The sequence below is a fragment of the Camelus dromedarius genome, chromosome 5 (assembly GCF_036321535.1).
Source record: "Camelus dromedarius isolate mCamDro1 chromosome 5, mCamDro1.pat, whole genome shotgun sequence".
Taxonomy (NCBI): Eukaryota; Metazoa; Chordata; class Mammalia; order Artiodactyla; family Camelidae; genus Camelus; species Camelus dromedarius.
The window spans coordinates 74,632,967-74,659,243 of NC_087440.1; the positions used below are offsets into that span (position 1 = coordinate 74,632,967).

The following is a 26,277-nucleotide window of genomic DNA, read 5'->3' on the forward strand; positions in this document are numbered from 1 at the left end:
ACATTATCCATAGATCCAAAGTCTTGTCACTTGATCTCCATGAGTTTCAATCTCCTCAGCAATAAATCAGGAATAAAATACCTATCTCAAATGAAATATTATCTGAGAAATTATGTAACATGTCTAACATAGAACTTGGCATGTGGCAGACATTCAAAAAATATTAGGTCCCTTTTCATTTACTTCCTGTGTAGCTAATAAAATCCCTTCCAAATTCATTAGAAGGTGCTAACTTTTGAAAAATAAAAAGGTAGAGCCAAATAACTTGGTCTAGGCAGTCGAAACATTGCCTAAGCAATTTAGACTCTGTAGTCTGAGTGGAAAATAACCTTGACCAGAGCAAAATATTTACTAAGTTCTACACTCTAAAGACAATATGACCTTGTACTCCAAAGAATGAACCCTGTATTCAATAACTATCCAAATTCTTTACTGCAATCCACACAACGCACAGAAAAATCCAGACAAAGGAGGTAAAGTAATCTCCTTGAAATGTCCTTCCTTCTGATTTGCTAAAGTTATCTTTGTCTCTTGACCAGCTGCATAAATAATCGTGTTACTCTCCGCCATCTGTTTTTAAGCTGATGCAAAGAAAATTGGAAAACACAAGGAAGCTAACCTATGCAAATCATTTCTATACATCTTTAATTTGCCTGCATATATTTTGGTATAGTCTTGTTGTAAGATGCCTTACATCATTTTTTAGATAAAAATTTTTTCATAAATAGAAATAACATTACAGTATATGAGCTTCTGTTTACATTCATCATCTAGGACTTCATAGAGTTCTCAACACTTGTAGGAGTCCTACTACCACAGACAAATCTCTCATCAAAAGAATGATGAGATGAAACAATGCTCAATACAGGTGTTCTAAGGTGTGCTGTCTCAGATTCTGCCATGAACCACATGAGGCTACCAAGCATCTGAAATGTGGCTGGCTGGAACTGAGGCATGCTCAACAGGTAAAATATGGGCGAGGTTTCAAAAGATACATATGAAAAAAAAATGTAAAATAATTCAGTAACTTTTCATACTGATTACAACTGAACTGCTCATATTTAGGATACAATGGGCTATATAAAACATTAAAATTAAATTCACATTTTCTTTTTTACCTTTCTTAATATGACTTTTAAATAGCATGTAGCTAATATTTGTGTCTCATTTCTTTTTGGACAGCACTACTCTACGATGTTGTGCATTTTTAATTAAATCAACTATGTGTAAAGCTGTTTCTTAACTCAGGATGTAAGTACATGAATAGATGAATAAGTAAATAAATGGATAAATAAGTTTACGATTTATCTCTGGTTAAATGATTCCACAATCTTGCTTAATTGAGAGGAATGCTATCTAAATAATTAGGTAAAGATTAAAGTTGACACTACATTTCATCTAATGAATAAACATGTTTAAAGTAAATGCTCATGCGTCACACATGGTGATAAGTCATGGAATATCAATATACTTAAGATAAGGTCTATGCTTTCATGATTCATAGTTTTCTGGAAGGATGTAAACAAGAAAACGAGTAAGTGCAGAAAATATTTTCTGATGCTGTGAGGAAGGCATTGAGTTCTCTAAAAGAAACGGGTGGTGGCACTTTCTTGTTTCAGAGAATGGATAGCGCTGCTGATCTTTAGTGCGTGGAGATAAGCAAATATCCTTCAATGTGTGGGAGCATCCAGTACCACAATGAACAATCCAATTCAAAACATTCACAGTGCTCCCTGAACTAGGCAATTCCACAGCCAAATACTCAGAGACTCCACTCTGACTGCAATCCATATAAGATACACAAAACCATCTCTGTTCTTTCATGTATAAATACACATGAAGACACATAAACATATCACATACACTTATATATATATTGTGCCAATAATATATTTTGCCATTCTCAAAGAAGAAAATAAATTATCTGAAACATTTAAAGGCTATAAAACAGAGTTTCCATACATAAGCAAATAACTTCTTTAAAAAAAATTTCCCACTTACACACACTTTGTTACTGAGCAGAATATCAATCTTGCCATTCTTATCTGATTCTCAGTTGACAAATAAGCAGAGAAAGAGAAGAGGAAAAAAAATCCCTTTCTGTCATTTGTCAGAGAGATCACTTTTAATTCCTTTTAACCACGAGAAATGCCAATATAGAATAGTATGATGAGCAAGAGATAGTCACTACTTAACACAAAACGCCAGAATCATTAAGAGACAAGTCAAACCACCACAAGCAGAAATTAAGGCATTAATTATTTGATAACAGTAAGTATGTATGAAATCCATAAAAACATCACACCTTAAGGTCAAACGTGATCATCTCTCCACCCAAATCAAAGAAAGATCCTTTGAAGAACTTACACTCTAGAATCTTATTCAGGCTCGAGGCAATAGGAAAGCTTTAATTCATACTTACATCTGGGGTAACAAAGCTATTTGCCTCAAAAATAAGGATGTAGTACCCTTTTCAAAATGCCTACTACATAACTTAATTATGCCTATAAGAAGTGCAAAACTTTGAACCACAAATTATGGAGGGAAATCTAGCATAATGGTGGAACAGCGTCCAAAAATTGATACCCTTTCTGCATTAAAATATTCAGGGCTAATTGTGATTTTAGCACTTGTTTTTATCCTTGCTTTGTTCAGTGGCCAAACTTAAACACTTCTCATCTCCTTCAATGAAAAGTGGCGCTATTATGTTCCTGGAAGCATAAGCAGGGTTCCTCAAAGCCTAATTTTAAGGTCTTAATTGGCTGAGGCAATGGGAGACCATACAAAGCCCACTTCACAGAGAAGGGCAAGATTGCCAGGTCACTGAAGAACAGATGAAGAGCTAACTGGAAGCTATTGCTGAAATGTTAATGTTCTGGGAAGTTTTACCAAATAGTAACTTACACAGAATGGAACACAATCATCCAACATAACACAGAACCCAGAGGTGTCGAAGTCAGCTGGTAGAAACAGAATAATTAAAACAGAAACAGTTACCTTCACTCAATAAATGAGTTTCATAACAAGCCAAACAAGCTTTATGGAGACTGGGTACTTGATTGGTTCTGTGGTGTGTTGTTGACATCAAACATTCAGTTATATCTTCTCATAACCTCTAAGTCCAGAAACCACGTGCTTACAATTCCAGAAGGTTGTTACTTACTAACACTTTTGTTCATTTGGAACTACTGGACCTGAAGTCTATTTTTACCTTTGCAAAGTTGAATAACCATCCATCCACTCATTTAGCCACCCAACATTTATAATGTCTTATGTGACAAAAGACACTTAAGACATTGAATAAAATTATCTTGGCCCTCAGGCAGTTCATTATTATTTAACTAATAATAATTAATAATGCATCAACATACACCCATTATAAAAACATCCAGTTTGGAACAATTTTAAGTAAATTAATTCTTTCATCATCAACTCTAACCACTGATGACAGGCTCCCAAAACAAATCAACAGAACTAATTTTTATTTGTGAAATTCGAGATTATGAAAAAAGAAAAGTTAAAGTTCCAGAATTAACCTAAAAAAAAACTTTTAAATCATTTTATGTTCACATTGACAATAAAGACATAATTTTTAAAAGGTATCAAGATAATTTATGCTTTGGGGTTGATAACAGTGAGGACTTACTACTGATTTCCATTTACCAACAGACACTAAAATGCTTATACATTTGTTTTACTTTGCTGTTACAAAAAAATACAGTAAGAGGCTTATTTATTTATTTTGCAGGATAGTTCCCCATGAAATTAATACTTTCTGCTTACATACTCTGGATTACTATCTACTTGTTTCCTCCTTGTCCATTCATTGGTTACTTTTCTCAACAACTATTTATTGTGTATCTACTATATTTTGCTGTAAAGAATAAGAAAAACCAAGATGCCTGTTGTCATTAAGTTCTACCTCCACCTGCCCCTATTACATACCAAAAGTGTCTTATTTGTGTGATTTTTTTTTCTCTATCATCCATTGAAATTCAAATCTTAGGTATGGTCTAACTTATACTTATTTTCCCAGGGCCTTTTACTGCAGAAAATTTACTCCTTTTTTATTTCTATTATATATTCTAGAACAAAAGTTCCCTCTTTTTCAAATTATCCCCAATAGGAATGTCTGGCAACAGATGAAAATTGAATATACAATCAGGAAAGGTTCTATAATTCTAAGAATTATAATACGCTAGAATTTGGTACAGGAGAAAGTTCACATCGATGAGAAGACACTGCACTTCACAATGTAAATTAAGGCCTAAGAGAAAAACCTCCTTTTGGAGAAAATACGCAGCATTTAAAAAGAAAAAAAAAAAGAAAACCTGGAAATCCTAAATGGTATTAATTCCAATTAATTAAGTTAACATGGAATAATTAGACACTGGTATTTTTCAGCTACATCTGCAGAACTTTATAAATTACAAATGAGGCAAATGAGATCTAAAAAAAAAAAAACCGTCTCCCCAAAACAGGTCTTCAAATAAACGCTCTAACCATTCACTTTTTCTGTTCCTTCACCTAGAATGAGAAAATGAAAGAAGCAGTATCAAGTACCCTGCATTAAAAAAAAAAAGAACCCCGAAAAGATCCTTTCTGTGGGCAATCAGCACGTCTCCCCTTTCCTTTCCCAATCTCCAGATCCCCCAAAGCACAGGTACTTCCGCCATCTCCTTGCACCTCAGAAACCAGCAGACATCACCTACCTCCTATCACCAAGACAGCGATGATGTATCTGATGCAGCCAAAGAGACTGGTGTTAATAACGTCTGACTAGTAGGGAAACTTTCTAATAAAAGAACAAAGAAAAACTTCTCTTTATGAGTTTTATCAGAATCTAGAGTTTATATTCCCTCAGGGCATTTACAGCATTTCATAGTTACAGAAGATAAGAAATAATCCCTTCAGTTTCCTGTTCAGAAGCTTCTTTGGAAATACCAAACCTACATGAAAAAAAACTCTAGAACCAACTAGAGCCCCTCCATCAACACTTTTTCCATTCTGTGAAACACACATCTACAACCATATAATCCTTTTCACAGCCTTATTTGTAATCTCTTCTGCAATCCTTATCTGAACTAGAATTTTAAATTTAAAATTAAACAGTAGTCTCTTTCACATTTGGAACCAAATGGAACACACACTCCAAAGACACTAATACTAACAGGTAGTCACTAAATATAAGTCAATTTTGACTTTCCTATGGCTTGCCTGAGCAAAGCAAGTACTTTCATTAGTACAAATTGAACTGAAGGTGAAAAAAAGTAAACTGTACAGCCAAATATGCATTATACAGTCATGGATCTCATTTCTTAATTCTGTCCAGGTAATAAGAAGAATAAATGGATTGTTTCTTTAAAAATTTTTTCTAATTATAAAACAATTTTTAAAGAGTATGTGGATATTTCAAGGAGAACGGGGGAAAGCAAGCATAGTTAATTACTACATACCAATTTCTTACAAAATGGACTTCAGGACTCAGATGCTAAACGGTGAATAAAGTATTTGAGAACTAGAAATATAAAAGGAGGAAGGTATTTCAAGGTGCTCTGGAGGAAAACGGAACTCAAAAAAGACTGCCAAACTGCAAATAAAAAATAAACTAGAAATTTAGATGGAGCTAGAGCTGTGGAAAAGTAATAAGATATTTAGTCACCTGGATATGGCCATGAGGGCGTGGAAATTGAAAGACCAATACACAACCATTGTAAAAAAGTTCAAATTGGTTTCCAAGGAGACATACATGTGACGCCAAACAACATTCATGTCTTGTCTAACACCAACCTTAGCTGAGGACTTACACAAAAACAAGGTTACAACTGAACCTGGGGAAGAAGTTAAAAGAGTAATAGAACGAAGATCAGTTTAAAGTTTAAAAAATTAACCAATAGAAAAAGGTTTTGCATGCAGAAGCCTCAGGAGAAAGCACAGGCATCCATCCCAGCTCATCCCAGATATCAAAGAAAGTAACTCTCTGCCAGAAAGTACATTTTAAGTATCTGTTCCACAGACCCCAAACAGAAGTGGGAAAGCAGCACTGGTACACATTTCTAAGGGAGCCGTGTGAAAGTATTAGTACTGATTTCAAATCAAAAGGGCATAAAGATATTCTAAATTCTTATCAACTCGTATTCTTAATGTATTTAGGTCAAAGTTTTTTAATTTTCTCTTAATAACTGATAGATTATTTCTCTGACTGGATTAAAAGAAGGGCCAAAAAAAAGTAATAATTTTTAGATTTAAAGTAGAAAATTAGTATAAACATATATGCTGAACAGTATAAATGCAGTAGGCCAGAATTTTTACTTTGATTTCCAACTGAAACGTAACCACACTTTAGTTTTTTTCTCTTTCAAATAGTTTACTTTTTGAGAATTTTTACGTGAATGTTGCTTGAAAACAGGGCGTTTCATTGAAATTGACTTGCCTTCTCCTCCCTTAATGAACACTGTTATAAGCATATTTAGTGAAATATTATGGGAATTAGTATGTTTAGAGAATATCCCCAAAGATGTATTATACACAGAAGCCATTTTCTCTTCACTGTACTATCCTAAAACACATTTTAACCTCACCATGAACAAAGATACAAATACTAAAGTGAACTCATCGGAGGCCTCATAGATACAGAACAAGAGGCCATGTCACCTAGATACATACCTCTGTGAAATGTTCACATTAAGTAGCCAGAGCCGCGAAGAACTTCCTTAAATGAGAGCTCACAATTTCAGGTAAAGGAAGGATAAGAGAACTAACTTCTATGATTATTTGTTTATAATCATTAGCATTTCATTGCAGCTAAATCATACTACACAGATGTCTCCCCTTCTAAAGATATTTGAAGAAAGAGCTCCTTCTAAGTGCCATAAACATTTTAGTTTCTAGTAACCCCACAGAATCAAAAACTTCTTACATTTTAGCTAAATTCTTCCAGCTACAGGTTACATCTTTTCTCAAGATGAAAGTTCAAAAAAAAAAAAAAAGAAAGAAAGAAAAAAAGAAAGTTCTGCAGAGAGATGGTGGTGATGGTTGCACAACAACATGAACATACTAAATTCCACTGAACTGTAAATTTTAAATGGTTTAAGTTGTAAATTTTGTGATGTATATTTTACCACAATAAAAATATAAATAAATTAACCACTAGTGGACTAATGGATCTAGGCACTGAGCATCAGTGGCTGCTAATACCACAAAGAAGAAACAACCAGACATTTATGAGCTTCTTAGGGAAAGCACCACCACCACCTATTAGTTTGGCCAAAAATATCGAGCATGCATGTGAGATCAAGCCTTGAGATACAGCTATCAATTTACAGAAAATACAGAAGGCAGGGAAACAAGTTAAACCGTACCATAGTGATGCAATCAACAAAACGGAGACTAAGAAATTCTGGGGAACAAACAACAAATTTTCTCCGCAAAAAAAATTTGCAAGAGGTAAAAAGGGATGGAAGGAAACCTATAGTTTAAAAGATTTTAAAGACATATTAACTAATCATAATGTGTGGAGTTATCTTAATTTAAAAAAAAGATTTTTAAAAAATATGACCTTTATGAGACAACTGTGGTCTTAACCAATGGCTGGATATTTGATGATACTGGGAGTTATTGCTGAAATTATTAGTTGTGATAATGATATTGTGAGTTAAGTTTTAAAAAAGGAAGGGGGCGACTGTCTTTTGATGGCATTGGTTATTTATGTATAGACAGACACATTTATCCGTAATTGTGAACTGAATAAAAATACCAAGTATATACATATATGAGCTTGAGAGAATTATATTAATTATAATTAGTGTATATAGAGTCAATTTATAAAAGATTGAGAAATAAATTTGGAAATAATTGTACACTTTAAAAAAAAGATGAAAGTGCTTCCCTGTTGAGGTGTGTTGAGTCGTTCTACACACAGAATAGAAGGAGGCAGAGAGACGTTAACTTGAGGGCAACTGCTGATAACACTGCCAGACTCAGCTGAGGTTCGAGTGGGAGCTATGACTCACTTAGGGAGGAAAGGAAGGAAGAAACTGTGAATCATAAATTGGATAGACACCTATCCTGACCCTAGTGAACTCTGAAAGCTTTGAAGAGAGCCAAATTTCTCATGATCATGGAAGTATAAGTTAGACAGAACGGTTCTCAGAAATAGTTGTTCCATTGGACTTAAGTAGGATGGATATGAAAACTAACTGATTGTCCTGAAAACTATAGCGTCTTTTAATCCTTCTGAATTTTAAAAACAAACCAGAAAGGTACGGTCTAGGGTGATTGATTCAGAAGTAGACAACACTTACGTGGTGGAGGCACACATAAGAGTTTTGAACTTAGTTCCCTACTAATGGGAGACAAAGGTACTATACCATATTAGCATCAAATGGGCCTGAGGCTTGAAGTTCCTATGGGCTACTCAAGAAAGTATGAGCTATCACATGCTAAAATGACATGAAAGAAAATCATGGGAATATTACAACTATCACAACTAAGCAACAATTGACTTTTTTTTTTTTCTAGAAAAGCATTTCTAGTTGTTTAGTCATTATGGTAGACAAAAACACTGAACTTGTGACATAGCAATTTTCTTTCTAACATTCTTAATAAAAACTTGATCTCTTTACAATTTCAATGAACAGATCCCAAAAAAGTCATGACAGGTTGTTTCCAATTTGAAGGCTAATTGAAGCTGACTGAAGAGTGCTGGTCCATTCTGATTTGTGATATGGTAGTAGGAATACAAGCTTGAGTTTCACAAAGTCCTCTTCCATCTGTAATTCACTGTCCCATCTAGTGAGAAACAACCTACCCCCACTGCTTCCGAGACCCAGCTGCCTGACTGTAAAACACAATTGATAACCTCACATGGTTGTTTCAAAGACGAAATGAAGTAACACATCTAAAAACCTGACCATTAGCAATCCTTCAAGAAATGCTAGCTTCCTCTATTCCCTTAAGGTCATCTCAAAGACAACAGGATGAACAGTTGAAAACAAAGATCCAACATCACCTGTAGGGGTCTGTGGTGAAGAGTCTTTTCAAAGTGTGACGTGATTAAGAAATGAATTTTAAATACGAAGAGTATGAGGTCAACAGTTTCTGTAAGAAGTAAAGTAGAACTGTCATCTCTCATAGTTGATGTGACAGAACGATTCATCTAAACTAGGAAAGAGAACGTGTGCATCAAAGTCGTTCCAATTACTATTAGAGACAACTTGAAGGACTTTACTCCGGAAAGATAAAAAGGAGGAGGATTTGTTTTTATTGCTGATTATCCTACTTTCAAAAGATACAGTGAAAACAGCTAGTTAATAAAGGACATCATCAGAATAGTTTGGTGGGAGAATTCTGAGTATTGTGCAGTACCTCATGTTTGTTTCTGTGCCTTGAAGAAGCAGAAGGAGGAATAAATCAATATCCCTAATTGGTAGAACAGACCTAAGTGTCTAGAATAGATATGGTAAGGGGATATGGCTTCTGATGAAGACACCATAATAAGTGGGATTAAAAAGGCAAGAGGGTAACGCTACTCTATCCATTTATCCATCCACCCACTTGCCCATGTATCCACACACACAAAATAAGTATGTTTATTTCCTGTTTAAATATAAAACATGGTACCAGACGCAATGGGAAGACAAGAGTCTATAAAATAAGAGGTTGAAACCTAACATAAAAAGATATACACACAGATACTCATAGGAAAAGGCAGTAAATGCCAACTGTCATGGAAATTATATCCAAAAGTTTTAATAGTAATGGGCTGGTAAAAGGAAAAACGTTCCTAGTAAGGTAACAAGGATAGTTTTCATAGAAAGAGAGAGAAAAATGATGGGGCTCCTGTAAGAGTTTGAACACTATTTGTTCAGCATTGAGAAAGTCACAGAAGGTGTCTGAGCTGAGGCGTCATGGGCTCAAAGCTGTGTTTAATGAAGATTCATCTGGCAGAACTGATTACAACAGCATTTGTGTGTGTGCACGTGTGTTTTCGCCGATTAAATACTGGGTGAAGGTCAATTATGGGATGTGGTGCAAGTAATTTATTATAAAAAATATAAAATCATAGTTTGAGAATGATTTACTTTTTTGCAGTAATCTAAGCATATTCAAGGTTATTCCTAAAAGATGTCATCCTTACCAAAAGCTTATTAAATAGCAGAAAAATGGATGGAGGATAGCTGGGACCCAGGGAATGGTGTGAAGCTGAACACACCCATGGAGTGTGTCTGCCTGGGGAAGTCAAGAAGATCTTGTAAATAAGAAGCTTCTGCAATCCTTGAAGATATGAAGAAATAAAGAGCTAAATAAGACACAGTAGTAAAATGCAGAGGGAGGAGCAGATATGTGAGAAACCACCAAGAACACTTCGTAAAGTCTCTAGTTGCAGGGGACAAGGAAGTGGGAGAAAGCAATCTTTCCTTCAAATCTGAAGTGTAAGGATAGGTTTTAAATGCTCTCAGAAACATTTTAAAATTAATAAATTAAGTTTTTCCTTGGTGTTTCAAATTGAAATTTCGTAGTTGTGAGGCAATATAAGCTTTATATACAATATGTTGCCATCCACTGTTTTTAACTATTTCCATTTTAAATTTCATGGCATACATATGTTTCTTCTCAGCAACCACATCTGGATACCAACTTAATCAACAATAAAGAATAATTAAAGTTCAAATACTTAGGCAAGAATTCAACCATAAATTGAAGCTTAATATCTACCAAAGGTGCACCAGTCACCTGAAAATTGAGTTCACTGTAGGGATAGAAATAATTTTATTAAACCTCCTGGGTGTATAGCTTCAGGTCAGCCACACTGTTGGCACTTTCTGTTGGAACTTCAATTTCCTTATCTTAGTATGTTCCCACTTCATGCCTTCCACAAACACTGTTCCCTTTGCTGGGACAACTCTGCCACCATCCTTTGCCTGGCTAAGGCCTACTCAGACTTAGGTTCCCCATACGTAACACTTTCTAAGGAAATCCTGTCATCTCCATCTCCCTCACCACCTACTGCACAAAATCAGAGACCCCATAGGATCTTACAGCAAAGCCTGTACTCTTACATCCAAGGCCAAGTTCTCCACCAAGCACAGTAGGCACAGCATCTGTAGCCAATGAAAATGTTCTCATTTTATCATAAAACCAGAAGAAAAAAATAAAGATAATAATGAGTATATAACAATAAATCTACCCTGGATTATATTCACCTTCATACCAAAGTAGTCAAAAAAAAATTTTTTTTTTGGAGGAAGGAAGCCCCATGAAGGCTCAAGTGCCTAAGGGCCACAAAAGTCATCATGTGTACTTAGTTCGTAGTATTTCTACAAAGAAAAATAACCCCGATTGTTTTTGTTTTTTTTGAAAGCTGGATGACAGCACTTATGCGGGATTACTGAAATAATAAATTGTTTAAAACATTTAAACAGTATCTGGCACACATCAATAAAGATTAGTTCTCATTACTATCTCATCATTAACTGGAGACACTTTGGTACATCACCTGTAGAAAGAGCAATACAACACATTCCTCTTGAATTTAGTTTTCAGAATAAGTTAGTTTCTCAGGAGGAGTTTCCGTGTCCCTTTTAATTAACTAAGATAAAGAACCATGTGACCCAACGTGCATCCCACTTAGATGTCAGAAAACTCAGCTACATTAAATGATAAGCCACAATGATTGCTCCCAGGTGCCAGAGACATGACTTCTCTGTTTCCTAATTTTTTTCTGTGATTTTATTTTTTTCAATTTCCTTCCATGTGCATTTTAATATTTTGCTATAACTCAATGTGGGAGAAGAATAAAATTTTAAAGTAGGACTACAAATGAACAAAGGCCTTTCAACAGCCTAAACTAATAAAGACTCTCTATCTGCATTTCAGGCTCATTCACGACCCATTGGCTTCTCTGGCTGTAACCACCATATTTATAATGCAGAGTACCAAATAAGTATACAGAGGTATAAGGAAATGATATTCATTTTGAAAATACCACATTTCACATATTTTAACAACTGTCTCAGTGCATTTTAAAGTTAATTTTAGTAAACTGAAAGCAATACACGTATTGCTTAACTTTCTGACAAATATCCAAAGAAGAGCACATGTACCCAAAGAGGTTCAAGCAGGATGAAGAATTACTTGACATTAAGAGAAGCGAGAACCAAGTGACAGAGAAAGTATTAAAAATCTCTTAATTTTAGATTTTATTGGTGTATTAGTTTGCTACGTATGCCATAACAACATACAGATGTAGTGCCTTAGAACAACGCAAAATTATTATGTTAACAATTCTGTCGGTTAGAAGTCCTACAGGGGTCCTACTGGGCTAAAATCATGATGTCAGCAAGGCTGCACTCCCTTCTAGAGGCTCCAGGAAAGAATCAACTTCCTTGCTTTTTCCAGCTTCTTAGAGGCCACCCACATTCCTTGGCTTGCGGCCCCCCTCCTCCATCTTCAAAGCCATCAACAGTATATTGAGTCTTTCTTACATAAGATCTCCCTGAATTCCTTTTCTGCTTAGAACACTTACGATTACAACTGGCCTAAACAGATAATCCAGGATAACCACCTTTCCTCTAAACGCTTATTTGAACACAGTTACAAAATCTCTTTTGGCATATAATGTAACATGTTAACAGGTTCTGGGGATTAGGATACAGACATCTTTGGGGGAGGTGGGCTCCATTATTTTGCCAACCACAATAATAACTATTATATGCACAACAAAGTAGAACAGAACGGTTAACTTAAGAGAACTCAAACACAGCAAAGATATGCTTTGAATTTAATGAAAGCTATTTACTGACCTAAAATTTTATCTTATTTTTCTCCCTGAATATGCTCATGATTCAAACTCAAGTAGACCAGCTTTGGTGTCCTATGAAACCACAGAAAATAATACAGTTAATCTATTAGAGAATCAAACAAGAAAATCTAAGAACTCATTTATATAATATATTTAACATTTCTGGATTTTCCAGAATATATTTCATAATATATGAATACATTCAATAATTTAGAAAAGAAAAAATGTAAACTTTAAATATCTCAACTCTCCATTCAATCAATACTTCTATTGCCAACTAAGTATGTTACTAAAGATACTAAACGCATTTGTCTCCAAAATTAAGTTTAGCCAATAGAAGTAGAATAAGCATTAGGCCCATTAAACAGATGGGCAAGTGGGTGGAGATATTTATAGCTAACTGAAGAATAATTAGTCATAACTTGCTATTGTGAATTTATTAAATAACAATATGAATGTTGATTACATATTCAATCAAAGTTGACACCTGCAGAGATCTGTGCATCAGGAGCTCCAGGCCTGTCATCAATTTATTCAGTGCTAGCCCTCGAAACATTTAACCAATGGGTTTAATTTCAATCCCTGCTGAACTGCTGGTCTGGCTGGATTTCAAAATCACTACATACAACACATGAAAAATAAAATTACTGTAATGAAATGAAACATACATAAGCAATAACACAGATTAAGATTAAAACAAAATTCTGACTTGACTCAAATAGTAAACATAGTTTAAAATAAAAAACACTGTTTCTCAACTGGTTTTTGAAAATAACTATGAAGAAAGCCTGAAAATAAATGAGGGAAGATATAATTTCACATGAAACAAAATAATTGTTCAATGAGTTTAAATAATTTCCTCAATTAAAATAATCTTTCATTATCTCTAATGATCAACATCACTGAACCGAACAAACCGGTGAAATGTAAAATAAAGTACTAAACAGATTTTTAAAAATTAACTAGAATCCAAATAACTTACATTACACTTAAGAGACTATCCCATAAATTAACTTAGAATGTTTCATTTCACTCTAATATGCAATAGAAAAAATTGGTTCTCCTTGTTGCTGGGCTAGAACAACAAGGATTAGCATTTATATAAGATGTATGATTGCCAAATATTCTTTCAGTGAGACAAACCGAAAATCCTCTTGAAACAAGGTGAGGAATAAGTAATAGATTAATGGGTAAGTAGTGTGAAAACTAAACAAATAAATAGTGTACACAAAAACTAAAAATGACCTAGCCTCATCTTTACCTAGCCTTGGAAAGATGTGAGAAAAGATGCCTTCAGTTCAAAAGTCCCTCCCTTGTTTCTGTCCCACAAATGAATTCTAAGAAATTATCCTCTGTTCTGCCATCACCACTGCAAAAGTGGTACTGAGATGTAGAAGCAGAGCAAGGAAAAACAGAGAAATCAGCTGAAAGGAGTTTCTCAGAACACTAGAACAGTGAAACCAAAGGAAAACTCAAATTTTAAAAGCTGAGATCAGTACTGGCAGAGACGAATCAGACAGACAAGAACTTCTGGAAATGCACAGCGTTTTTCAGAGTCAATGTCTTTAACAGCACAGCAATTTTAGAAAACTGAAAATAATGGAGTCATATCTCTGTTACACAGTAGAACTACTCACCCTCAGATTCTTCTGTAAGGCCAGCATAATGAGCGTATAGTGTATCAGCTTCATCACTAAGCTAACTCTACGCCCTGGGTATCCATCTGATGACAAGTGTTATCCTCTTGATATTTTGCCAAAAATTATAGTTCTGAGACGTGCGCTACAGACTGGCTTAAACTCACAAGGCTTCTAGAAAAGCAGATCTCTCAGTGTCTAACATGGCAAATCCAGTAACTATCTCTCATTCCTTCCATCTTTTTCTCCAAACAAGTATTGAGCATATCCAACGCAAAGGTTATTTAAATTCGATCACAAGCGTTGAGGAGCTAACAGTCAAAATAAGGAAACCGTTAAAAAAAATTACTGTTATAAGTGAAACTGCCAAAAATCGTAGTATATTCAAGGTGCTAAAAAAGTAATGGAAGGAGAAATGCCTAACTCTCAGCCTTGTTCTTTCCAAGATTCATTTTTCCACCTTTACTTTTGACTCCATTCACTCTCATATCTTCTGGGGTCCAGCTATACCAATTAACTTTTCTTTCACCTGTTCAACTTCTCCCACTCCTGGATCCTTTTACTCCACATTTATAATCACGCTTAAGTTTTGTCTATGATCAGTAGCAAATAGAAAATAACACTCTAAAAGTCACATTCATTCTACCATTAAGGACTGATACAACTTTAGATACATAAACAAAGTTTTAATATCATTTATTTCTTTGGTATTCATCTTTTTTCACATGTTATCCCAGACATGTGGGGAGCTAACTCAAATCACAGTTCAGAGTGGACATAAAATGACTACTAACAATGTTAAAGTGTCCCTTAAACGAATCAGGAAGCTCTTAGAAAATACTGTCACAAAATGAATAAAAACATAGGTTAAATACTTCTACTGTAAAATGTAATAAATAACTGAAATATTAGGAAGACAAATATTGTTATCTAACCCTGGAGTGTCTTAACAAAATGTAAACCACTCTGATTAAATTACTTAACTTCTGCCAAATATTTGCTGATTTGCCTTTTGATTATGCAGAATTCATTTTGGTTATGTAGAGTCCATTGTGAATTCTTTCACCACTAAACATAAATAATTACAGCTCCCCTATTAACTATGACCCTTTAATGTTCTTTCATTCATTCACTCATTTAGCAAATATCTGACATATCTACTATATGCCAGGTTCTTTCTAACCACTGTGGTATATAATATTGAAAAAATAAACAAAAATCAGTACCTCACTATGCTCTATACCATATACTAACACAACACTGTAAATCAACTTATACTTCAATAAATAAATAAATAAATAAACAAACAAATAAATAAATAAATAATCACGACCCTCATGGCACCTCCATTCTAGAGGATACATTCCACTAAACACATTTCTCAATTTTGTGTCTTCCCAAAAATCACCGAGGAAAGAAACAAGATATTTCTGACCCAGAACAGTCCTCTGAATGCTTGTTACAGCCACAATCGTGGCTAAGATAAGACTTAAAACTGCTGAACTGGAAAAAGAAAAAAAATGTGGGGCAATGATGCACCTTTTCTCCACTGCCCACTTCTTGGCTAAGGCACAAGTGCTAATTAAAAATAATCAAATGAACAACCTGAGCAAAAATACTACTTTCTGAAGTAGCAGAAGACCTATTTCCCTTCTTTCACATTCTATTAGTACTTTCTTTCCCTTTTACTCAAAAAAAGCAACTCCCTAACAAAGAGGACTTGACAATGGCCTATTTCAACAATACATGTACATTCCCAATAAGTGATATTTGACAGGAAAGGCCAAATTCGAGAAGCCTGAAACTACAGCGCATGCTGCTGAGAATTACTATCCTTCTAGACATTTTATCTAACATAGCATCAGAATAGTAAAGAACTGATAAGATCCCAGCTAATTCAACAAAGCCAAATGAGTGTAACACCTACTTAAAACTAGAAATTGAGTAAGAAGACAAAATTTCATCTTTAAGGGAAAGGAATTTAAGAGTCTACGTCAATTTCTAATTACTCCAGGAAGAAAAATTATGTACACTAAATAGTCACAGTCACAATCGTAAAGCGCCTGGAAAACAAAGATGGGTCCTTTGTTTAATTAAGAGTTCATAATTTCAGTTTAAGGAAAAATATGTTATGAAAATTGCCTGCTGTATTTGTTCATAATAATTTGCATTTCATAAGTAAGAATGGAACTAAATCATACTATATAGATACCCCTCCTTGTGGAGACCTTTGAAAAAGGAAATCCTTCCAACTTGCACATAAATTTTAGTTTTTAGTAATCTGCATAGTTTCAAAGTATGTATTCTTACAGAGGAATACTGGCACTTACAGGAGTAGTGGGTTATCAGAATATTAAGAAGGTAGGCAGCAGTTGGTTTATTAAGAAATTATTACAAATAACTACTTAAACAAATTAAAATATCGTACCTAAATCCTCCCAGCTGCATTTTACATCTCTTTACTCTTGTCTTTGTTGCCATTCATAACAATGAAGAATTCTTAAGTCAATAATTACTAAACTTCTGAGAGGTCCATGACATTAACTTCTCAATAGATATTCTCTCCTTTTAGAACACTCCAGTCCCAACCTACAGGCTTAAAATAGTCCAGGAAACATAAGACAACTCAGATTTACAAATCTGGCAGCACTCACTGATAGAAACTCCTTGTACGTGGGCCTTGGTTAACCTGGCACGTCCCTAAATATGATATTAAATCAAACTAAAAATATTAGTGAAGAGAATAGAAGTTCCAATGAATAGGAAGTTTCTCCATCATGTTTCACTTATAAATAGGTTAACCTTGTTCTACCTAACAGACAAGCTCATAAGATGGTGAAGGGAATCAAGTATAAGTTTCCATAATAGTTAACTTTGATACTTCAGAAATATCTAAAGTTTATCATTAGTTAATTTTATCATCATTCCTTTACCTCTTCTATGTATGCCATTGTAAGCAAATGCTAAAGTATGCAAGAAGAGATCACTAAGCAGACTGCTGCAAAGAAACTTTCCTCCTCCTCTCGTATAGAAATCCTGCTGCATTCTCCAAGATTTAAATAAAAAGATATGTCGTACAAAAAACCTCCCCATTTGGGCCTCAACAGAAGTAATCAATACTTCCCTTTTCACCAGGAACATTTGCTAATATTTCAGGTAATGTATTTATTTCATTCTACTTCTTAATAAACATAGTTATAAGTATGCAACTATAACAGTCTTTGCTTGGTCTTCATTATTTACATTAAGTCTTTATTATTTCTGAATCATCAGATAGCACCTAACACATCTTATACCTAATACATATTAATCCTATAAGGCAGGAAATTACATCATTTCTCTGTTACAAAAGTTTGTGTCTTCCTGAGACTATTTTTTATGATTTTAAGAAATAGATGAAAATGGGATCCTTCATTCTCTCCCACCAAATCAGCCCCTACTTCCTAACTCTCCAATTTCTCCCAATGGCAAAACCACTAAGACCTCAGAATATCCTGTGAGTCTTCCCTCTCATTCACCTATACTGTTCAATCTTTCACTAATTTCTCCACAAAAGCTTTTGCATCTCTTGTCATTACCAGTGTCCTCCTTCAGTCCCTCTTTTGTGTCTACTGAGACCATTACAATAGGCTCCTAACAAGATGCATTTCCACAATCAATACTAAGATGGGCTCTAACAACAGTTTCAAAACGTTTGGGGGAAAAAAATCACTCACAAACACACAAACTCAAAGTAATCATTGAATACTGTAACAATCCTCTATTAGTTATTGATAGAAGTAGACAAAATCAGTAGGGATACAGAAATCACCAGGAACATTGAACATTGTGAAATCACTTAGCGTAAGTGACATTTATAGAATATTTCACAATAAATGCAGAACATAACTAATTTTAAGTGCATATAGACAATTCACTAAGATAGACCACGCCTGGGGCCAAAAAAATAAGTGTCAGTAAAGAATTAAAATCATGAAGAGTGTACTCTTTGACCGCAAGGGTCCTAAGTTAGAAAGCAATAATAAGATATCTAGAAAACTCTCCACATAATTGGGAAATTAAGAAGTACACTTCTAAAATACACATAGGTTGAAGAAAAGAATCACAGGGAAATATTTTCTAATTCTAACTAAGTGATGAAAGACAACATAGCAAAATTTGTGGAATATGTTCAAAGTATTCCTAAGATGGAAATTTATAACTTTAAATGACTATATTAAGAAAGAAAAGTATTAAAATAAAGCCTCCAACTTAAGAATCCATAAGAACAAATGATAAACAAACTAAGTAAAAGAAAGGAAATAAGAGTAGATGTCAATAAAACATTAAAAAGACAAATAGAAAAAAATTTAAATTCAAAGATTGTTTTCATGAATATTAATAAAGTTAACAAAGTCCTCAGAAAGAAGTATAAAGAACAAAACAGAGAAAACAAATTATCAATATCAGGAATATAATAAGAGGCATCAGTACAGATCTCACAGAAACTAAAAGAATTTAAAAGGGAATACTATGGAAAAATGTAAGCCAATAAATTTGACAACTTCAATGAAACAGAAAAATATCTTGAAAGGCACATATTAACAAAGCTCAGACTCAAGAAGAAGTAGAAATTCTTAACAGCCGTATATCTATTGAAGAATTTGAATTTGAAATTAAAAATCTTCCCAAAATGAAAACGACAGGCACAGAAGGCTGCACTGATGAATTTTATCCTACACTTAAAAAGAAATACAAACTTGACACAATTGCTTCCAAAAATTAAAAGGGAAAACACAACTCATTTTAAGAGGTCATCATTACACTAACATCCAAACCTGATAAAGACACTACAAGAAAAGAAGCTGTAGACTAATATTCCTCATGAACACAAATGCAAAAATTCTTGACTATTACTAAAACGTATCCAGCCATATGTAAAAGGAAAAATATATTTTGACAAAGTAGAGTTTATCCCAGGAATACAAGGTTAGTTTAATATGTACTGAAGGTCCCAACAAGTTGATTAAGACAAGGAAAAGGGAAAGAAAGAAGAAGCAAAACTGTCTTTATTTGGAGATAACAAGATTAAGTATAAGGAAAAATAGTATAACTCATCAGTGAGCTTAAGGTTACACAAGTTTAACAACAAAAATATCAACCATATTTCTATACACTAGAAGAGAATGTTGGAAATTCAAATTTTAACATGTTATTTTATACAGTATCATAAAATTTTCTTAAAACTTAGGAATAAACCTTAAAAAGATGTGTAAGACCTGTTTGCTGAAAACTATAAATTGTGCATGAGAAAAGTTAAAGACAATCTAAATAGATGGGTAGATACACCATGTTCATGGATTGGAAAGATTCAACATTAAGACGTCCATCCTCAAGTTAATCTATACATTCAACATAATCCTGTCAAAACACCAGTAGATTATTTTTTACTGATAAGCTGATTCTAAGATGAATAAAGGAATTCAAGTGCTCTATAGATAAGGCAAGCAATAAATTTTTATTAAACTCAAAAAGTAGAAATAAAAACAATCATCCTGACGGATTACAAATTACAGTTTATCTTCTGAAGCTTTTATGAAAAAGCTTTAGAAGTGGTAGAAAATTTAAAGTGATCCTCAGTCTTATAATTATCTAAGTGCACAGATATTTGGTTCTTTTGGACTTCCTCCCACTGATAGTTTTATGATTTTATAATACACAAGAACACAGTCCTTATGCAAAGAAATGATTTACGGGGTGACAATACTGATAATATTCACTAAAAGAAAACTGGGTTTGTGATTTAGTGTTAATGTGAATAGACTACAACATATTACATGTACAGAGATCATATAGTATTTTATCTATCAGTTCCACAAATAGATTCTATTGTAATGTCATTTTAAAAAAGGAGTGCATCCTCTGACTTTTACTACTGGCACCATTTATATCTTTCAATTGCACTAAAGCAACAATTCTCAAAGGGTATTTGGGGACCACCCAAGACCCCTTAATAATAATACTAAAATGTTATTTGTATTTTCACATTCAATTTCTCATGAATGTAAAGTGCAGTTTTTTCAAGGGTTACATGACATGTAATATAACAACAGAGTAGATGCAGAAGCAAAAGGAAAATACAACTGTCATTTTTTAAGACAGCAATTAAAGAGCTTTACAAAAGTTCAAACAACAATGCCACTTCAAATTTTTTGTTCTGAAAAACAGTTAAATTTCATTAATTTTTATGTTAGTATATAATAGGCTTATAATTATTATTTTAAAGGAGTAAGTATTTTCAAATACTCAGTTTTAATTTTTAATATGGTAGATACTGATCTACTTAATGTACAGTAATAAAAGCTCTGAGTTCTAAAAACCTTTAAGAATATAAAATGATCTTGATACCAAAAAAAAATTGAGAATTAGTGTAGTACAGTAATAAACAATTTTAAGTGGTACATGTGGAGAGAATAATGCTGATCACTAAAACAGAAAACAAAGAAGTTACTTAAAAAAGAATTATCATATGTTAATGTTTAGTTTTTCTTAGTGGGACACTACATGACGCCTCTTTCTGGTTCTTAAACTTAAAAAGTTCAGCAAGAGAAAGACCGAAGGCCAACACAACATGAAACACACATAGGATTCCCATACATGACCTGTTTCCCTTCTCCCACCATATGCATCCCTAGTAGAACCGAACAGAAAGGTAATTCTCCAAGACTCTTGTCTAACTTTTAAGCATTGCCAACATATTAAACATATTAAACTCTGCCCCTTGCTTCTCCTAAACTTGCCTTCCCTTACTGTTTTCCCTATTGTGTTTATAACCTTATGTATTACATTATTGATTTACCACATTTATTTTCTGTCACCCCCACTCAATACAATGTAAGCTAAACAAGAGTAAGATTTTTTTCTGCTTTACTGACTGATATATTCTCAGCACCTATAATAGTGCCTAAGACAAAAGAGGCACACAATAAACATTTGTTGAATGAATTAATGGATATTCTACTGAAGAAAAATATGAATTTTGGCATTTTCTCAGGGAAGAACAAAGATAACTTACCAAATTAGCACTTGCAAAATGGCCAAGAGACACAAATGCTATGTACACAGGAGGAACACAGTAGCTGAAGAAGTAGTTCTCAGGAAGAAACAGCTTTCTCCTCTAGAGCCGGAAATGAAGATAAGGAGACAAGAGACAAGGAAAGGACGGGGATGTGGAAATTCTGTGGTTCGAACTGGAGGCGAGAGAAATAGATTTGTTTTTCTAATCCTAGGATCCCACGAATATAAAAAAAAGAAAATGAAAAAAAAGGGTAAGAGCAGCTAACACACCTCTCTTCTCCTGATGTATTTCCTCCAGAAGCTGCTCCTGTCTTTCGATCTGTTCGAAGAGACACTGGAGCTCGGACTCCTTGTTTTCGGTCACATTCCTGAGCTGCTGTCTGCACAGCATCAGCTGGTGCCGTAGACTTTTCTCGCTGTTTTCTCTGTCTTTCAACTCCTCACAGAGCCACTGAAGTTTAGTCTAAAAACATGACATTTAAATCTAATTTTTAAAAAATCTAGAAAACAGTAGCATTTCAAAGCATGAGAAAGTCATGGAAAATCTGAACAAATGTCGACAATAACTAACAACCTTAACCAAAATTTTAAAATACTCATAATGTTTTAATTTGCATAATGGTTTATGTCAGCTAAAAGCTGGTATAGAAATGATTTTTTCAGATTTTTACACAACAACTGATATACTCTATCATCTTTGGAAAGGCAATACTACAGAAAAGTTTGGTCCACTAAACTTCCAGTTGTAATACAATTAGCCCCCTAATTTGATATATAAGGCAGTCTATTACAAACATTTGCAAATCAAAAACACTCCATAATAGACCTAGAAACTCATTATAAAAGGGAGTTTTATTTCAGAGATTAAAAAAAAGGATAAAATTCCTAGTTTTGGTTTCTAAAACTGCACATCCCTAATTGTCCAGCTAATCAAGTAGAGAGAGTCTCTACCATATGAGGGAGATAAAATCAGCATTTGTCTACATTTAAAAGCCTAGGAAATTTATTCGAAGCAACTTTCTTCTCCATGGACTCTAATCTCACCAACTCTAATATCTGGGTATTTAAAACAGGGATGAGAAAAAAAATCTTTCTTCCACCTTCAATAGGACAGGATTTCAGTCAGGTCTCAGGATCTTCTCAACTGAGACTACCCTCCAATTTCTAGTTGATTTTGAATCATCTAAATAAACAGTCTTCACTTCAGTAAGAAGCAAAACAGGGGAAGTGGTGAACCAGAAGGGAAAATTAGGTTAAGCTAAGGGACAATTTCTCTGAAAAGCACTCATCCATAAGCAAGAAAGTTCTAGGCCTCAAGAAGTCTAGGAAGTTCTTAGGACATGCAACAGTATATTAAAAGTCACTGTGATAGAAATATTTAGACCATGTGGAAGCAGGGTTGGGATATGGCCCCTAGACTGTAGGCTCTCCATGTACATCAGCTTTCAAACATCCCCAGAAATGAAAGAGGCATAGTTCCTCTGGTCAGAAGGTCTAACAGATGGTACCTCTGTGACATAGAACAAATACTGTCATTAGTCAAATTACGCACAAATTATACAATAATATTGTAAACCGGCCAATGTATAATATGTTGGGTGAATATGCTGGGTAAAGGAAAATAAAAATTATGCTTGTAAAGGCAAAACTGGGATCACATTTATTAACATAAACTCTCATCAAAAGAGGGACTTTATAGAAGTTCCACTTCCAGGATGATGGCATGAGGCACTGGGTGGAACTGCTCTTCAGTGAAATACTTATAACTGCTGAAAATTACAATTAAAAAAAAAATCAATCTCTAGAAATTGTCCTAGGTAATATATCAAATGAAGAAATACTTATTCAAGAAATATTAAGCCTCATTAAGAACAGCAGAGATCTATGGCACTTGAGCCTCACTGACTCCCACCCTACCTTCCAGAAGGGTATTGCCAAGACAGGGTTCCACCTTCCCCAAGTTTACAGTCAAGGTATATGATATTGTGACATAATAATAAAGATATCTGGTCTTTGTCTCTGGTTCCCGGCAGAGAGCTCCTAAAGCCCTTGGAATTTCCACAGTGATAGAAGTGTCCTTTGTGATTCCTAACAAACCCTTTGGATCACACCAGAGCTTATATAAATGAGGTGGTATAGGGTAGGGCCTCCAGGAAGCCTCAGAATGGGGCTGGTGATTAGAGAGTTGGAACTTCCTGTTGTACCTGCCAACCTCTAAGAAGGGGGATGGGGGACACCAGGAGAGGACCAGAGATTAAGCTCTATAAAAACCCTGGAACAATGAGATTTGATGAGCTTCCAAGTTGGTGAATACATCTACATGCCAGGAGCGTGATGCATCCAAAATTCCACAGGGACAGAAGCCCCTGCACTCAGGACCCTTTGAGACCTTGCCCTATGTACCTCTTCATCTGGCTGTTCATTTGTACCCTTTATAATATAGTAGAAATGGTAAGTCAAGTATTTCCCTGAGGTCTGTGAGCCATTATAGCAAATAACTGAACTAGGGGAGGGGGGTTGGTATGGGAGCCCCAATTTGTAGTCAGGTCAGATAGAAATGGAGGCAAACTGGGAACCCAATACTTGCGACTGGCATCTGAAGTGAGGGGCAGTCTTGTGGGACTGAACTCTTAAACTCTGGGTAGTTAGTGTCAGAGCTAAATTAAATTGTAGGGCACCCAGTTGGTGACTGCAAAAAAATTGAAAAATTACTTGATGTGGAAAATTTACATATTTGGAGTCAGAAGTATGGGTAGAAATAGATCTTAATAGTAGGTATTTTACAGGAAGGGGAGATCACTAAGATTTTCCATCTTCATAGCTCTGATTTGTGTGAGCTAAATTCCTGGTAGCTGCAACAGCAATATTGGGAATTCCCTCCTCTACCAACTTCCCACTAATAAGGTGGCCACTCTACCCGGAATAGCCCAAAAAAAGACGTTAAAAAATAAGAACAAAGTTAGAGGACTAACTCTTACCCATTTCAAACTTTACTACAAAGCTATAGTAATCATAACAGTGTGTTACTGGCACAAGGACAGACATACAGATCGATGAAACGGAATTAAGAGTCCAGAAATAAACCTATACATATATTGTCAATAGACTTTCAACAAGGGTGCCAAAACAATTTGATGAGAAAAGAACAGTCTTTTTAACCAGTAGTGTTGGGACAACTGAATAGTCAGACGTAAAAGAATCAAGTTGGACCTATACTTCATATCATATAAAAAAAATTAACTCAAAATGAACCAAAGAGCTAAATGTGAGATCCAAAAATATAAGACTCCTAGAAGAAAAACAGCAGAAGTCTTTGTAATGTTGGTTTGGCTATCATTTCTTAGACATGACACTAAAAGCATAAGCGACCAAAGAAAAAAAGTTGATAAATTGGACTTAATCAAAATTTAAAACATTATGCTTCTATGGTCACCATCCACAAGGTGAGAATATTTATAGATCATATATCTGAGAAAGGACTTGTATCTAGGACATGTAAAGAACTCAAACAATAAATAAAAAGATAATGAATTAAGCAAAAGATCAAAATAGACATTTATCCAGAGAAGATATACAAATGGCCAATAACCCCATGAAAAGATGCTTAACAGCATTAGCCACTAGGAAAATGCAAATCAAAACCACAGTAAGATTCCATTTCACACCCAGCAGAACAGCTAAAATCAAAAAGACAGAGATGACAACAACTGTTAGTTTGTATGTAGAGAAATTAAAATTCTAATACTAACAATAGGAATGCACATCAGTGCAGCCACTTTGGAAAACAATCTGCACTTTCTTCCAAAGCTTAAACATAGTTATTATTTAACCCAGCAATTCTTTCCTAGATATGCACCTAAGAGAAATGAAAACACGTTAACCCAAAAACCTGTACTCAAATGTTCATAGCAGCATTATTCACAATAGCCAAGAAATGAAAATAATTCAAATGAACATCAACTGGTAAATGAATGAATGAGCTGCAGTATATCTACACAACAGACAGTCATTTAGCAAGAAGAAGTAATGATACATGCTATAACATAGATGAGCCTTGGTAACATTCTGCTAAATGAAGGAAGCCAGTCATAAAGGACAACATATTACATGATTCAATTCATATGAAATGTCCAGAATAGATGTATCTATAGAGATAAAAGCAGATTACTTGTTGACTAGGACTATGGGGAAGGTGGGATAAGCAGATAAGGATATGACGGCCAAATGGTCCAGATTTTCTTTTTGGAGTAATGAAGATGTTCTAAAATTTATTTGTACTGATGGCTGCATATCTCTGTGAAGATAATAAAAACTACTGAATAATACACTCTAAATATGCGAGTTGTATGGTATGTGTACTATATCTCAATTTGGCTGTTATTTCACAACTATAAAAAAAAAACGAAAGGAGGAAATAAGAGAAGATAGATAAATAAAGCTAAAATTAAACCTCCCCACAGAGATGAGACCTGGCTTTAGTACTTGCTATACAATTCACAGGCCTCTGTCTTGTTTGAATGTCACTAAATAAATAAGAGAAGTTCCCAACTTAAACTAAACTATGGACTTCCAATTAGGATTGCATAAATGTAATTAAGCCTGCTTCATTTCCCAATATCTACTTTGAAATGCTTATGCAAATAAAAAAGAGAAAAAAACATCCACAGCAAAGGAAAAGCAGAAAACATGGTCAATTCTGCCATATAAAAGGAGCATTTTCTACTATCACTTTCTACTAATGCACTTAGGGAAAAAACAAGGTCAGGGTGATATACCACCATC

The 26,277-nt window shown here is 34.4% G+C and overlaps 1 protein-coding gene across 3 annotated transcripts in view; it reads right to left on the reverse strand.

The window, feature by feature from the left end:
- The window catches only part of CEP128 (centrosomal protein 128), a 357,240-nt gene that overhangs the window by 173,133 nt on the left and 157,830 nt on the right, over positions 1-26,277 (reverse strand). For all 3 annotated transcript variants that reach the window (XM_064486166.1, XM_064486164.1, XM_031454133.2), the window contains one exon: positions 21,766-21,958. In XM_064486166.1, coding sequence (XP_064342236.1) covers positions 21,766-21,958 — 193 coding nt within the window. The remainder of the gene's footprint in view (positions 1-21,765; positions 21,959-26,277) is intronic.